Source organism: Oncorhynchus nerka, linkage group LG3 (assembly GCF_034236695.1).
Source record: "Oncorhynchus nerka isolate Pitt River linkage group LG3, Oner_Uvic_2.0, whole genome shotgun sequence".
Taxonomy (NCBI): domain Eukaryota; kingdom Metazoa; phylum Chordata; class Actinopteri; order Salmoniformes; family Salmonidae; genus Oncorhynchus; species Oncorhynchus nerka.
Window position 1 is genome coordinate 72,897,516 of NC_088398.1, and position 13,574 is coordinate 72,911,089.

Consider the following 13,574-nt stretch of genomic DNA (forward strand, 5'->3'; position numbering starts at 1 on the left):
ATCCAGGACACACTGGAGGTCTGCTTCGGAGTGTGCTGCAAAGGCATCCAGGACACACTGGAGGTCTGCTTCGGAGAGTGCTGCAAAGGCATCCAGGACACACTGGAGGTCTGCTTCGGAGTGTGCTGCAAAGGCATCCAGGACACACTGGAGGTCTGCTTCGGAGTGTGCTGCAAAGGCATTGTTGTCAGGACACCGAAGCACCATGATGGTGACGGTGAAGACGTTTTTTGACCTTGAACCTGTTGAGGTTGTACATCCTGCCATTTGTTCGGTACATGATTTTAATTTCCTGTGACAGGTCTTGGCCAATGTGGTGGAAGATGGCAGCAATGAAGACAGCAAACAGGGTGGGCGCGATGATCCTGCTCTGTTTGACCCATGTCTCCCCAGTGAAGGGCTCTGACTCAGAGCCGCTATTGCTGAGCACTATGGCAGATGTGTCACATCACGCAGAAGCCTCAGTCTAACACACACGTCTCTGAAAATGTGGACTTTACTTGGCTCCATGTGAGTGGGATCAAAGAGGGAATTTCACTTTAGGCAGTATTTCATTTGCTTCTCACTCTGTCTGTCGGTCTGTCACTATCATACTAGCTTAGTCTGTCTGACTTTCTGCCTCTCTCTCCCCTATTATAGCTCAGTGATTTTGGGGGCGTGTTTGAAGGGATGCTGCCCAGGTATAAACAGGATGCAGTAGAACAGTCACAAAGACAGAGAGAGACAGAGACTGAGACAACCACCACATACAGGTCTGTATCACAGACAACACCCTCCTGTTTGTTCACTTCCATGGAACTTTATTCATCTCTCTGGAGTCTGCAAGCCCCCGTGAACATCAATATGTGTCTATTCATGTGTTTGCATCAGTGTCTTCTGCTGTTTTTTTACTGTAGCACCAGTGTTCCACTAGTGTATACACACCCTTATGTTGTGTTTCCATAGCCAGGGTTGACAGTGAGGACATGTGAAGAGCAGAATCAACAACTTCTGCATAATCAGAACAGTTGCTTTGTGAGAAGATCTTGAAGTTTACGGTTAACAAGTGTTATGTAAATGCCAGCTGAAAAGTACCAGTGGCCTGGCTTTATCCCCAAGTGAGAGCTGGTCTGCCGGAGCCGTGGCCCAGTGAGACACGGGTGCCGGCCCGCGTAGATGGAAACAGAAAAGTCCTAGCCTTTGGGGTAAAACACTGGGGTAAAATCCTGTAGGGAAATGCAGATTTTGAGTCTCTAAAAACCTTGGTACTAATGCTGCTCCATTTCTAATACTAACACCATCTTAGCTAACAATGTTTGATGTGATGTCTGGTGATTGTGTGTGGAGAAGAGAAACTAAGTGCATGGAACTGAGGACGTTCAGTGGTGAGTCCTAAGCTATGGCAGGTATTTCCCTCCAGAGTCCGAGTGGTCTGCTGATGGTTGGTTATAAATAAGTATTTCTCTGGGCCCGAACCCAGACAACCAGACCCAGGGGATATAAAGGAAAAGAGCCCAGTTCATCATAGCCCAGTCCAAGCTTCCTTGGCTGGATTTACACACATGTAACATGTAACCTAACCAATACAGTATTTACACACACATGTACGGATGGACGCACACACAAGGTCAACTAAAGTTTTGTCTAATGTCGACAGTGTTCTGTGGCGATGGAGATCCCCTCTACAGTCAAACAGCCAGACCAAGAGGATCCCAAGAAGGAGAGGACAGACGGAGAGCCGGGTGAGAACGAGGAAGAAGAAGAGAGACCACAGGTGATGGAAAATGGAACACAAGCTGAACGCAAGCAGTGGTTTCCTAACCCTAACAGTAAGGAATGGTGAATGTGTTCTAGTGGTCACGGTCAATTATATCAGCAGTCCTGTGTGGTTGTGTTGTGGTTCTGATGCTGTTGTGTGTAACAGTCAGTCTTAGTTATGTTGTGACCGTGTGTAGTACTGGTTATTAACAGTTGGCCGTCCAGTGTGGTGTGTAGTGTACCTGGTTATGTTGTGGTCCTGTCCTCTACAGTGGTGTCTGACTGTAAGCAGATGGCCAGGGAGTCCAGTGTTTCCTACACCCTGGGGAAGGAGTTTTTCCTTATCGCTGGTCATGAAATCTGCATTAGAGAGTCTCTGGACTCCTATGGCGCCTTTGTCTGGCCAGGGGTGAGTTCAAAAGACACTCAGCAACATGATGATTGAACTTAAAGGCAATGCAGCAGGGGGTGCTAAGTATTTATGTCTGTAATAAAACCCTTCTGTGGGGGAAAACTAATTCTGATTGGCTGGGCCTGGCTCCCCGTGGGTCGGCCTAGCTCCCAAGTGGGTGGGGTGGGCCTATGCTCTCCCAGACCCACCCATGGCTGTGCCCCTGCCCAGTCATGTCAAATCCATAGCTTAGGGCCTAAACTTTTATAGTCCCATTACCCTTCAAACATTCAACCTCCAGCTGAGTACCACCTCTAGCACCAGGGTCAACGCACTCTCAAATGTTGAAACTGAGCACAGCTCTATCCAGAAATCTGACAGTGGCTTCTGATTAAATTACATTTTCACAGAACAGCTTGTTGCAACTTCGATGAGGCTCTCTTGTTCAGATATCGGTAAGTGGACTGTAGGCAGGGCATGAACGGGATAACACCTACACCACCCGATGTTACAGGAAGGCCATAAAGATCATCAAGGACATCAACCACCCGAACCACTGCCTGTTCACCCCGCTATCATCCAGAAGGCGAGGTCAGTACAGGTGCATCAAAGCTGGGACTGAGAGACTGAAAAACAGCTTCTATCTCAAGGCTATCAGACTGTTAAACAGCCACCATTGAGTGGCTGCTGCCAACACACTGTCATTGACACTGACCCAACTCCAGCCACTTTAATAATGGGAATTGATGGGAAATGATGTAAATATATCACTAGCCACTTTAAACAATGCTACCTTATATAATGTTACTTACCCTACATTATTCATCTCATATGCATACGTATATACTGTACTCTACATCATCGACTGCATCCTTATGTAATACATGTATCACTAGCCACTTTAACTATGCCACTTTGTTTACTTTGTCTACATACTCATCTCATATGTATATACTGTACTCGATACCATCTACTGTATGCTGCTCTGTACCATCACTCACTCATATATCCTTATGTACATATTCTTTATCCCCTTACACTGTGTATAAGACAGTAGTTTTAGAATTGTTAGTTAGATTACTTGTTGGTTATCACTGCATTGTCGGAACTAGAAGCACAAGCATTTCGCTACACTCGCATTAACATCTGCTAACCATGTGTATGTGACAAATAAAATTTGATTTGATTTGATTTGATTTGAATCCAGTTGTTTGTGTCGTCCGTTTCTGGAAAGTACCTGCGTAATTGCGCACCCAGCTCACTGAGGTGCTTCACTATATCACATTTGACATTGTCCGTAAGCTCGAGTTCACTTGCACACAAACAATCATACAATGATGGAAAGACCTGTGTGTTGTCCTTGTTAATACAGAAAAAGAAGAGCTCCAACTTCTTAATCATAGCCTCAATTTTGTCCCGCACATTGAATAAATTGCGTAGATTCAGATCATTCAGGCGAGAAAAAACATCACCCAAACAGACCAGTCGTGTGAGAAACTCATAATCATGCAAGCGGTCAGACAAGTGAAAATTATGGTCAGTAAAGAAAACTTTAAGCCAGTCTCTCAATTAAAAAAAAAAAGTGTCAATACTTTGCCCCTTGATAAAAGCGTTACATGGTCGCTGCCCATATCATTGCATAATGCAGAACATCTACAAGAGTTCAGGGGCCTTGCTTTAACAACATTAACCATTTTCACTGTAGTGTCCAAAACACATTTCAAGCTGTCAGGCATTCCCTTGGCAGCAAGAGCCTCTCGGTGGATGCTGCAGTGTACCCAAGTGGCACCGGGAGCAACTGCTTGCATACGCGTTACCACTCCACTATGTCTCCCTGTCATGGCTTTTGCGCCATCAGTACAGATACCAGATACCAACACATCCTGACCACCAAAGTCCATTTGATGTCACAAAGATGTCCAGTAGTTTCAAATATTCTCTCATGTTGTCCTGGTTTCCAATGGTTTGTAGAGGGGGATGTCTTCCTTAATTGACCCCCATAAACGTAACAGACATACCAGGAGCTGTGCCAGGCCTGCCACGTCTGTTGACTCATCGAGCTGTAACACATAGAATTCACTGGCTTATATGCAAAGCAGTAATTGTTTCAAAACATCTCCTGCCATGTCACTGATGCATCATGAAACAGTGTTGTTTGATGAAGGCATTGTCTGTATAGTTTTTTTGGCCTTTTCATCCAGCATTGTCCCAGCAATATCTGGGGCAGCAGGAAGATTTAAGTCCTCCAAAATAGTATGGGGCTCGCCTGTCCTAGTCACTCGGTAGCTCACCATATAAGACACTTCTAGCCCCTTCTCATTAATGATATCTGTTGCTTTTATACAAATCAAATCAAATTTTATTTGTCACATACACATGGTTAGCAGATGTTAGTGCGAGTGTAGCGAAATGCTTGTGCTTCTAGTTCCGACAATGCAGTAATAACCAACAAGTAATCTAACTAACAATTCCAAAACTACTGTCTTATACACAGTGTAAGGGGATAAAGAATATGTACATAAGGATATATGAATGAGTGATGGTACAGGGCAGCATACAGTAGATGGTATCGAGTACAGTATATACATATGAGATGAGTATGTAGACAAAGTAAACAAAGTGGCATAGTTAAAGTGGCTAGTGATACATGTATTACATAAGGATGCAGTCGATGATATAGAGTACAGTATATACGTATGCATATGAGATGAATAATGTAGGGTAAGTAACATTATATAAGGTAGCATTGCTTAAAGTGGCTAGTGATATATTTACATCATTTCCCATCAATTCCCATTATTAAAGTGGCTGGAGTTGGGTCAGCGTCAATGTCAGTGTGTTGGCAGCAGCCACTCAATGTTAGTGGTGGCTGTTTAACAGTCTGATGGCCTTGAGATAGAAGCTGTTTTTCAGTCTCTCGGTCCCAGCTTTGATGCACCTGTACTGACCTCGCCTTTTGGATGATAGCGGGGTGAACAGGCAGTGGCTCGGGTGGTTGATGTCCTTGATGATCTTTATGGCCTTCCTGTAACATCGGGTGGTGTAGGTGTCCTGGAGGGAAGGTAGTTTGCCCCCGGTGATGCGTTGTGCAGACCTCACTACCCTCTGGAGAGCCTTACGGTTGAGGGCGGAGCAGTTGCCGTACCAGGCGGTGATACAGCCCGCCAGGATGCTCTCGATTGTGCATCTGCAGAAGTTTGTGAGTGCTTTTGGTGACAAGCCGAATTTCTTCAGCCTCCTGAGGTTGAAGAGGCGCTGCTGCGCCTTCTTCACGACGCTGTCTGTGTGAGTGGACCAATTCAGTTTGTCTGTGATGTGTATGCCGAGGAACTTAAAACTTGCTACCCTCTCCACTACTGTTCCATCGATGTGGATAGGGGGGTGTTCCCTCTGCTGTTTCCTGAAGTCCACAATCATCTCCTTAGTTTTGTTGACGTTGAGTGTGAGGTTATTTTCCTGACACCACACTCCGAGGGCCCTCACCTCCTCCCTGTAGGCCGTCTCGTCGTTGTTGGTAATCAAGCCTACCACGCAGTCGTGGGTGAACAGGGAGTACAGGAGAGGGCTCAGAACGCACCCTTGTGGGGCCCCCGTGTTGAGGATCAGCGGGGAGGAGATGTTGTTGCCTACCCTCACCACCTGGGGGCGGCCCGTCAGGAAGTCCAGTACCCAGTTGCACAGGGCGGGGTCGAGACCCAGGGTCTCGAGCTTGATGACGAGCTTGGAGGGTACTATGGTGTTGAATGCCGAGCTGTAGTCGATGAACAGCATTCTCACATAGGTATTCCTCTTGTCCAGATGGGTTAGGGCAGTGTGCAGTGTGGTTGAGATTGCATCGTCTGTGGACCTATTTGGGCGGTAAGCAAATTGGAGTGGGTCTAGGGTGTCAGGTAGGGTGGAGGTGATATGGTCCTTGACTAGTCTCTCAAAGCACTTCATGATGACGGAAGTGAGTGCTAAGGGGCGGTAGTCGTTTAGCTCAGTTACCTTAGCTTTCTTGGGAACAGGAACAATGGTGGCCCTCTTGAAGCAGGTGGGAACAGCAGACTGGTATAGGGATTGATTGAATATGTCCGTAAACACACCGGCCAGCTGGTCTGCGCATGCTCTGAGGGCGCGGCTGGGGATGCAGTCTGGGCCTGCAGCCGTCTGGGCCGGAGGATGCCGTCTGGGCCTGCAGCCGTCTGGGCCATACATGTCTTACTACTCAAAAGTCACCTTCATTCTCACTCAAAAAACTCCTGTGGCTTATTTTTCAAATTGTCATGTTTCTAAATGTCTACGCAAGAGTGAAGGTTTCCTGCGAGAGAGTAACAGTTAATGTGGTTGGATGTTAATTATATTTGACTAGGCTACCTGTATTTGACATTGTGTTGTTATTTCTTACCTCATTTGCACACACTGTTGTTTTTGTCGCACTGCTTAGCTTTATCTTGGCCAGGTCGCAGTTGTAAATGAGAACTTGTTCTCAACTGGCCTACCTGGTTAAATAAAGGTGAAATAAAAAATAAAATAAAAGTTTTGCTGAACACTAGACGGTTGATTTTTTAATTTTTGGCAGTGAAACGAGGCTACTCAGGCAAGAAAAAATCCTCACCCAAACGTATAGCCCCATTGGAAAATATAAAATGTGCTGTTTGAAAATGTGAACTTTTTGTTTTTCACCTTTTTATTTGGCGTAACCATGATGGCATTGCGCGTACGTACCCCAGTTTGGGAATACCTGCCTTATATGAACTGTAACTGAGTAAAATCTTTGACACTTGCGTTTATATATTTGTTCAGTATATTTCTCAAGCAACAATTTAGCTAGGACTGTCTGGGAGTGGTCTTCGTGTGGAGTGAAAGCTGTTATTGGCAGAGAGGTTTGGCACACTGTTGGTCTATTAACCAATTTACTGCATGGTGATGTCACCATGGAAAGCAGAAACTCCCGCGTAGATTGTATTTTCAATCAACACACATTTACAGTGTTAGTTTCATCAGCTGTTGTGCGATGTGATATAAAATACAGCAAAAACAGAATTTTGACTGCACTGTGCCTTTAATTCATATCGACTGATCTGGGTTGCTCTATCTATCATTGTGTGTAGATGTTGATCGCAGTGATGATGATAACAATGCGGTCGCTGCTGGTGATGATGTGTTTGTGCGTGTGTATGGGTAGGCGGTGGCTCTAAGTCAGTTCCTGGAGAATAACCGGCAGCAGGTGAATCTCCTGGATAAAGCGGTACTGGAGATTGGAGCAGGGACAGGCTTACTGTCTATTGTGGCTAGTCTACTGGGTGAGTCTGTCCATCTGTCTCTTTTTCTGTCTGGCTAACTGTATAATGGTCATTGGCCAGTCTACTAGATGAGTCTGTCAGTTGGTGATATGGTTTGACAGACTGATTCCATTTCCCTGACTGTTCCCCTTGTGTCCTGTTTTACAGGTGCCTGGGTAACGGCCACCGACCTACCCGAAATCCTTCCCAATCTGACCTTTAACCTCTCTTGGAACTCCAAGGGCCGCTGCCGCTACACGCCCCAGGTGACTGCCCTCACCTGGGGTCAGGACCTTGAGAAAGACTTCCCCAGCACTTCCTGTCACTATGACTACGTGCTGGCAGCCGATGTAGTGTATCACCACAACTACCTGGAGGAGCTGCTGGTGACCATGCACCACTTCTGCAAACCAGGAAGTGGCACCACGCTGATGTGGGCCAATAAGGTGAGGTTCCAGTCAGACCTGAAGTTCACAGAGAGATTTAAGAGTTGTTTTGATACAACACTGATGACAGAGCAAAAGGAGGGGGACGTGATGATCTTCAAGGCCACGGCACGAGAGTGAAGAGAGGATAGAATGGAGATACCAGGGAGTAAGAGGAGACTCAGAGGAAAAGTGTTGAGAAAGAGAAATAAGAGAGATTGTTCCACTGTGGATGGATGAAACAGGAGCTCACTACAGACTGCCTGGAGCCCATTGTGTGGGTACATTCATATTAGACGGATAACAAAAGCAGATTCTGGGTTTCAAGGACATTGCTGTGAGCTACATTATATTTACAACCCGTGTCCTGCAAAAAACCCAGAAACCAAAATGAATCTAAACCATGTGACTTTTCAAAATGCAATTTTATCTACCAATGTTTTTTCATACATTTGATACATTGACAAATGTTTTGTAAATAAATGTGCTTTGCACTACAGTGTGAAAAATGTGTTCATTTCTCGCTACTTACGCATATAGTCTGCATTGGCATCAACACAGATATTCTAAAGTTACTATATGTACATAGACATCTACTAGAGACAGTATCACCTGCATTTATGACAATGGTAAACAAACCCTTTTCCACTATACATGAAAACAGACTAGTTCAAGAAGGTAAGCATTTACACTGAGTACAGAAAACATTAACAAGTGCTCTTTCCAAAGTTATAATCCCTTATTGATGTCACTTGTTAAATCCACTTCAAATCAGTGTAGATGAAGGGGAGGAGACAGGTTAAAGAAGGATTTTTAAGCCTAGAGACAACTGAGACAAGGATTGTGTATGTGTGCCATTCAGAGGGTGAATGGGCAAGACAAAACATTGAAGTGCCTTTGAACAGGGTATGGTAGTAGGTGTCAAGAACTGCAACGCTGCTGGGTTTTTCACGCTCAACATTTTCCCGTATGTAATAAGAATGGTCCTCCTACCCAAAGGACATCCAGCCAACTTGACACAAATGTGTGAAGCATTGGAGTCAACACGGGCCAGCATCCCTGTGACACCTTGTAGAGTTCATGCCCGATCAATTGGGGCTGTTCTGAGGGGGGGGGGCAACTCAATATTGGGAAGGTGTTCCTGATGTTTGGTAGATTCAGTGTATATCGACATATTTAGAGAACTGCAAGATTTCATGTTACTTAGCACATTTCACTAGTGTTATAGTGAGCAGAATCAGAAAGCATCTCGTTTTCTCTCACTTACACACACACTTATATCTTGATGCTGCTAAATGATCTGTCAGTATGCTTTGAGAATACAGAATATCTATTGCTGGGCCCAACTGAAGTACAAAGGTCCAAAGTCCATCTAACAGTTTCACTCTAAGAGCAGCGGAACACTCTCTCAATCTCAACCAATGAACAGTCAGAATGCCATGCCACTCAGGAGTTCCATCTCCATGGTAACGTCATTGTGTAGAACCTGATTTGCTGTTCTGGACTGTTTTGAGTGTTTGTCTGGGTCCAGGTGTTGTCACGATCCCATCAATGCCCTTTGAGGTATATGTTTTTTTCTTCTTTTTTTACAGTTTCTCTCATTGTTCTACTCTAAATGTAAAGCGTTCAAAAAAATATTCAGTTGGCAGCACTTCCGCATGTACTAAACACAACCTCAAAGAGCTACGGTTGGTCTGATCCGGAACGTCTGAGCTCCCTTCTTCGTCCTCCGTTTCCAAAGAGACAATCACGCCAAGCAGCAGGTGGATGACTTGGGCTGTTCCAAGATGGACTCTCTGCGCAGGTCGTTGGGTATGGTGCCTGCGGGTCCCCACACGTTGAGCTCACCATAGATCCCCGTCTCAATCATCTCCTCCTGCCAGGGGATGGCAATGTTCCCAGAGGAGAACTCGTCAAAGAACACGCGGTCGGGGTCGTCCAGCCCCACTCCCTTCACCGAGGAGAACTCCCCCACGTCATCCAGGTCCTTGGCGTAGACCACCTTGGAGTCAGGGACAAACGGGGGGGGCAGGATGCCTGTAGGAGAGAGGGAGGGGGTTAGAGAGACTCTTACCAGAAGGAGGGATGGTGTGCTTCTGAATGGGAGTCTGTCTTTGTGGCAGCTGTAGAGTGTGACACAGCAAAATTATCATGGCCCAAATCCAGCTCACAAACACAACTTAACATTTGGTTCAGTTAGCACTTAGAAATAGCAGTTGGTACCTGCATCCAGTCTCGTCCAGTGGATGGCGCTGAAGAAGGGGTGTGTCCTGATCTCGTCACAGGTCCCGTCCTTGAAACCTAGTCTCTTGTCCACCTGTTTCTCCAGCAGCGCAGAGCAGATGGACTTGGCGTTCTCACTGAATGTCTCTGGGTAGACCACTGTCCCGGTCATGATGCGCTCCTTTAGTGCCTCCTTCTCAACCTGACCAGAAGATGACCGCAGGTTAGCAACAGTACATCAAAGCCATAAACCAACCGGGTGTGCAGGCTTTTGTTCCAACCCTGCACAGACACACCCTTGATTCAAATAATGATGGATTTTGAAGGAAGAATCAAAGACGGGTGTGTAAATGCTGGGATGGAATGAAAGCCTTCAGACTCCAGTGGCTCTACACGACCAGAATTGACGAACTACACTGTTATCCGGTGTGCACTTTCAGTGTGAAGGGATGAAAGGGAGGAGGGATAGAGCAGGTTACCTTCTCTCCGCGTTCCCTGAAGGGGTTCTTGGCGGCCATAAACTCAAACAGTGTGACCCCTAGGGTGAAATAGTCCACTGAGGTGTCATACTTCTCCCCCTTCAGGAGCTCTGGGGCCATAAACCCTGGGGGCAGATATCAAAAGGACAGTCACAAGAGCCAATACGGAACCTCTTGGAGACACTAAACGTGAAACCCCATTGTGAGATGAGGTCGGACCGCTGCAGCCCGAGACTGACCTGGAGTTCCGGCATAGCCTTTGATCTTTGTCTGGTTTTCCTTCAGCTCCACTGCCAGACCCAGGTCAGAGATACGCACGTTACCTAAGGACATACGGACAGCGTCACATCACACAAGCATCACATGCGTGTGGGTGTGTTTGTCTGTACATGCACACCTCTCATTGTGTACCTTCATTGTCCAGCAGCACGTTCTCAGGTTTGAGGTCTCTGTAGATGATTCTCTTCTGGTGGAGGTGCTCCATGCCCTGGATGATCTGAGCTGCGTAGAAACAGGCTCTGGGCTCCTCAAACCCTGGGTTGTTCTCATCCACCAGATAGATGTGGTACCTGGGGTGGCAGGTAGCCTAGTGGTTAAGAACGTTGGGACAGAAACCGAAAGGTCGCTGGTTCGAATCCCCAAGCTGACTAGGTGAAACATATGTTGATGTGCCCTTGAGCAAGGCACTTAACCCTAATTGCGCCTGTAAGTGTGTCTGCTAAATTACTCAAATGTGAAGTATGGGAACAAACATGTTACAAATAAGGTGTGTGTGTGTGTGTGTACTTCAGGTCTCCTCCATTCATGATGGTCATAACCAGGCAAAGCTCATCCTTGGTCTGGAAAGCGTAGGCCAGTGACACGATGAAGCGACTATGAACCCTGGCAAGAATCCTCTTCTCCACCATTGCCCCCTAGAGTAGAGGGACAAACATGACAATAGTAACCATCACTCACAAATTCATACCGGTAGGCAGCGAAAGAGGCAAAGCGAGAGGATCCACTCCAGTCAAAATCTGTCCACTGAGGGAATACAGCGATAAGCTCCCAAGACTCCCATTGTTAGGGAGACAATCTGGTTGTTATATACAGTATCTCAGCAGTAGGCCATGCTCAATTATCCTTGAAGTAATCACTGACCAAACACCTGAATAGGTGAAAGATATGAAGTGGAATCCTTGCTTTGACCTATCTAATCATATCAGTGATTGACCTTAGCAAGGGGGTATTTTAACAGGGCATTGTACTAGCTGTAAAGGACATGGACTAACCTTCCCCAGCAGTTCCATTGAGAACAGCTTTTCCGTAATCCCTCTATCCCTTTGTTGTGTTTAACACAGAGAGCTAAGACGGAGGCAAACGTTTCACTCAAGATTACAGGGGTTCTAACACAGTCACAGAGGGTATGACACCTGGCCAAACACTGTAGCACTACCCTTACATGTCAATAGTCATTGCGACTCAGCTTGATCTAGCGTTAATAGGCTACAGAAGCGACCTGTATTCTAATGAACTGATTTCCTCTTGGGATATCATCGGATATCATACAGGAAGTATCACATGACTAGAGATGATGGACCATACCAAAGACCCTCAGAAACTACCTCCTTCCCACCCAGTCTTTTCACCTCATAGCCTTTCCTCTTCTTCAGCCTCTTCTTGTTGAGCTTCTTGCAGGCGTACAGTTTCCCCGTGGCCTTCATCTGGCAGGCAGACACCTCTCCGAAACCCCCCTTCCCAAGCACACGGAAGTCCTGGAACCAGTCTTGGTCCATGGGCTGCATCTCCAGCCACTTCCATTGCAGGAACCTCTTCAGGTACATGCTCTCCAGGAAGAAGGTGTAGGGAACTTCCTGGAGGTAGCCCAGCACCGAGACCAGTGTCTGGGAAAAGAGGGTGTCCCCAGCCCCCTGCTGTGCCTCCTTCACCTGGGTCACGGTCTCCGGGGTCAGGAAGGGGCAGTAGAGCTTAGCAGAGGATTCCAGGTAACGCTGGACAATCCTAGATGCCTTCTGGGCCCGGTCTGTGTCTTCGGCTAAGTCGTACTCTTCGATATCCCGCCACAAGTGGCAAGGACCGTGGTATTCGGGCGCCGTCTCCAGGAACTCGCGGAACAGGCGTTTGCCGATGGGCTGCTCCACGCAGACTGACTGAAAGGTTAGGTCCAGGGTTTCCTGGAGGCCCTCACACACGGTGATATGGGGCAGCTTGAGGCGGGCGTGGTACTTCTTGTCACGCGAGGCTGCCGGGTTGGAGCCATCGAAGCTGCCGCGGGCGCTTATGTAGGCAGAGTTGGCAACCACCGTGGTCAGGCTGCCCAAATCCATGGCAACGGAGGGAGAGAGGCTGTCGCCGACAGCGAGGACACTCAGAGGGAGAGCATGGTGAAGGAGAGTGGGGGGCAAGGAGGGATAGTGTGAGATAAAGAGATTACGAAGAATATGTTGAAGTGTGAATAAAAGGTGATAGAGGAGAAAGAGTGAAACAGTAAAAGGGGAGGATTAGAGAGGAATGATGAGGAAAGATGAACAGCGGAAGAGAAAGGAAAAGGAGAGCCGTGCCAGCAGCAGGACAGAGGACACAAGATCCTCCTCCTGACCCGAGCGCTTTACCCGTATCTCTCACACACACCTGGCTCAGCACCTTTCAGACAGTAATGCCTTTATCCACTAACTCCCTAATACCTCAGGCTGAGAGTGAGAGCCCAATCTGTGACTGATGTATTCAGACTGTGTCATGGAGGCCAGAGCAGCACCTGTTATCTAAAGAACACACAAGGGAGCAGCACAGTAGAAAAGGGAGGGAGGGAGTAAGGCGCAGAGTCTAAAATTGACACCTCTGGAAACATCAGAATGGCCCCTGGCCTTCATAGATATGGAAGGATCAGAAAGGTGAAAGCAAAATGTTTATCTCTCCCTCTAGCCTTCAGCACAAGAAAATTCCCAAAGGATATCATATGTTTGACCTATTTGAGGTTATTACGGTGCTATTTCAGCTGTTGAAGCCAATTGAGTAGTGCAAAATACCATATGCTTTTCAGATAACACCGCACAAA

The 13,574-nt window shown here is 46.8% G+C and overlaps 2 protein-coding genes across 2 annotated transcripts; one reads left to right on the forward strand and one right to left on the reverse strand.

The window, feature by feature from the left end:
• Window positions 1-929: 929 nt before the first annotated feature.
• LOC115116054 (protein-lysine methyltransferase METTL21C) lies at window positions 930-8,247 on the forward strand. Its single transcript, XM_029644542.2, has 3 exons — window positions 930-2,146; window positions 7,296-7,413; window positions 7,561-8,247. The coding sequence occupies exons 1-3, from the start codon at window positions 2,030-2,032 to the stop codon at window positions 7,956-7,958; spliced, it is 633 nt and encodes a 210-aa protein (XP_029500402.2). The 5' UTR covers window positions 930-2,029; the 3' UTR covers window positions 7,959-8,247.
• Window positions 8,224-13,486, reverse strand: grk1a (G protein-coupled receptor kinase 1 a). The gene is made up of 7 exons (XM_029640455.2): window positions 12,148-13,486; window positions 11,306-11,433; window positions 10,931-11,088; window positions 10,759-10,842; window positions 10,520-10,644; window positions 10,041-10,242; window positions 8,224-9,854 (listed from the first exon to the last, which is right to left on the reverse strand). Exons 1-7 carry the CDS (start codon window positions 12,844-12,846, stop codon window positions 9,565-9,567), a joined length of 1,686 nt encoding a protein of 561 aa, XP_029496315.1. The 5' UTR covers window positions 12,847-13,486; the 3' UTR covers window positions 8,224-9,564.
• Between the last annotated feature and the right edge of the window lie 88 nt (window positions 13,487-13,574).

Coding starts and splice junctions, on each gene's coding strand:
- LOC115116054 (XM_029644542.2), top strand. CDS start 2,030: ATGGCCAGGGAGTCCAGTGTTTCCTACACCCTGGGGAAGGAGTTTTTC. Junction 2,147..7,295: donor GCGCCTTTGTCTGGCCAGGG/GTGAGTTCAAAA, acceptor GTGTATGGGTAG/GCGGTGGCTCTAAGTCAGTT. Junction 7,414..7,560: donor TATTGTGGCTAGTCTACTGG/GTGAGTCTGTCC, acceptor CCTGTTTTACAG/GTGCCTGGGTAACGGCCACC.
- grk1a (XM_029640455.2), bottom strand. CDS start 12,846: ATGGATTTGGGCAGCCTGACCACGGTGGTTGCCAACTCTGCCTACATA. Junction 11,434..12,147: donor AGAAGAGGAAAGGCTATGAG/GTGAAAAGACTG, acceptor CCTCTACTCTAG/GGGGCAATGGTGGAGAAGAG. Junction 10,243..10,519: donor TCAGGGAACGCGGAGAGAAG/GTAACCTGCTCT, acceptor TCTTCTGGTCAG/GTTGAGAAGGAGGCACTAAA.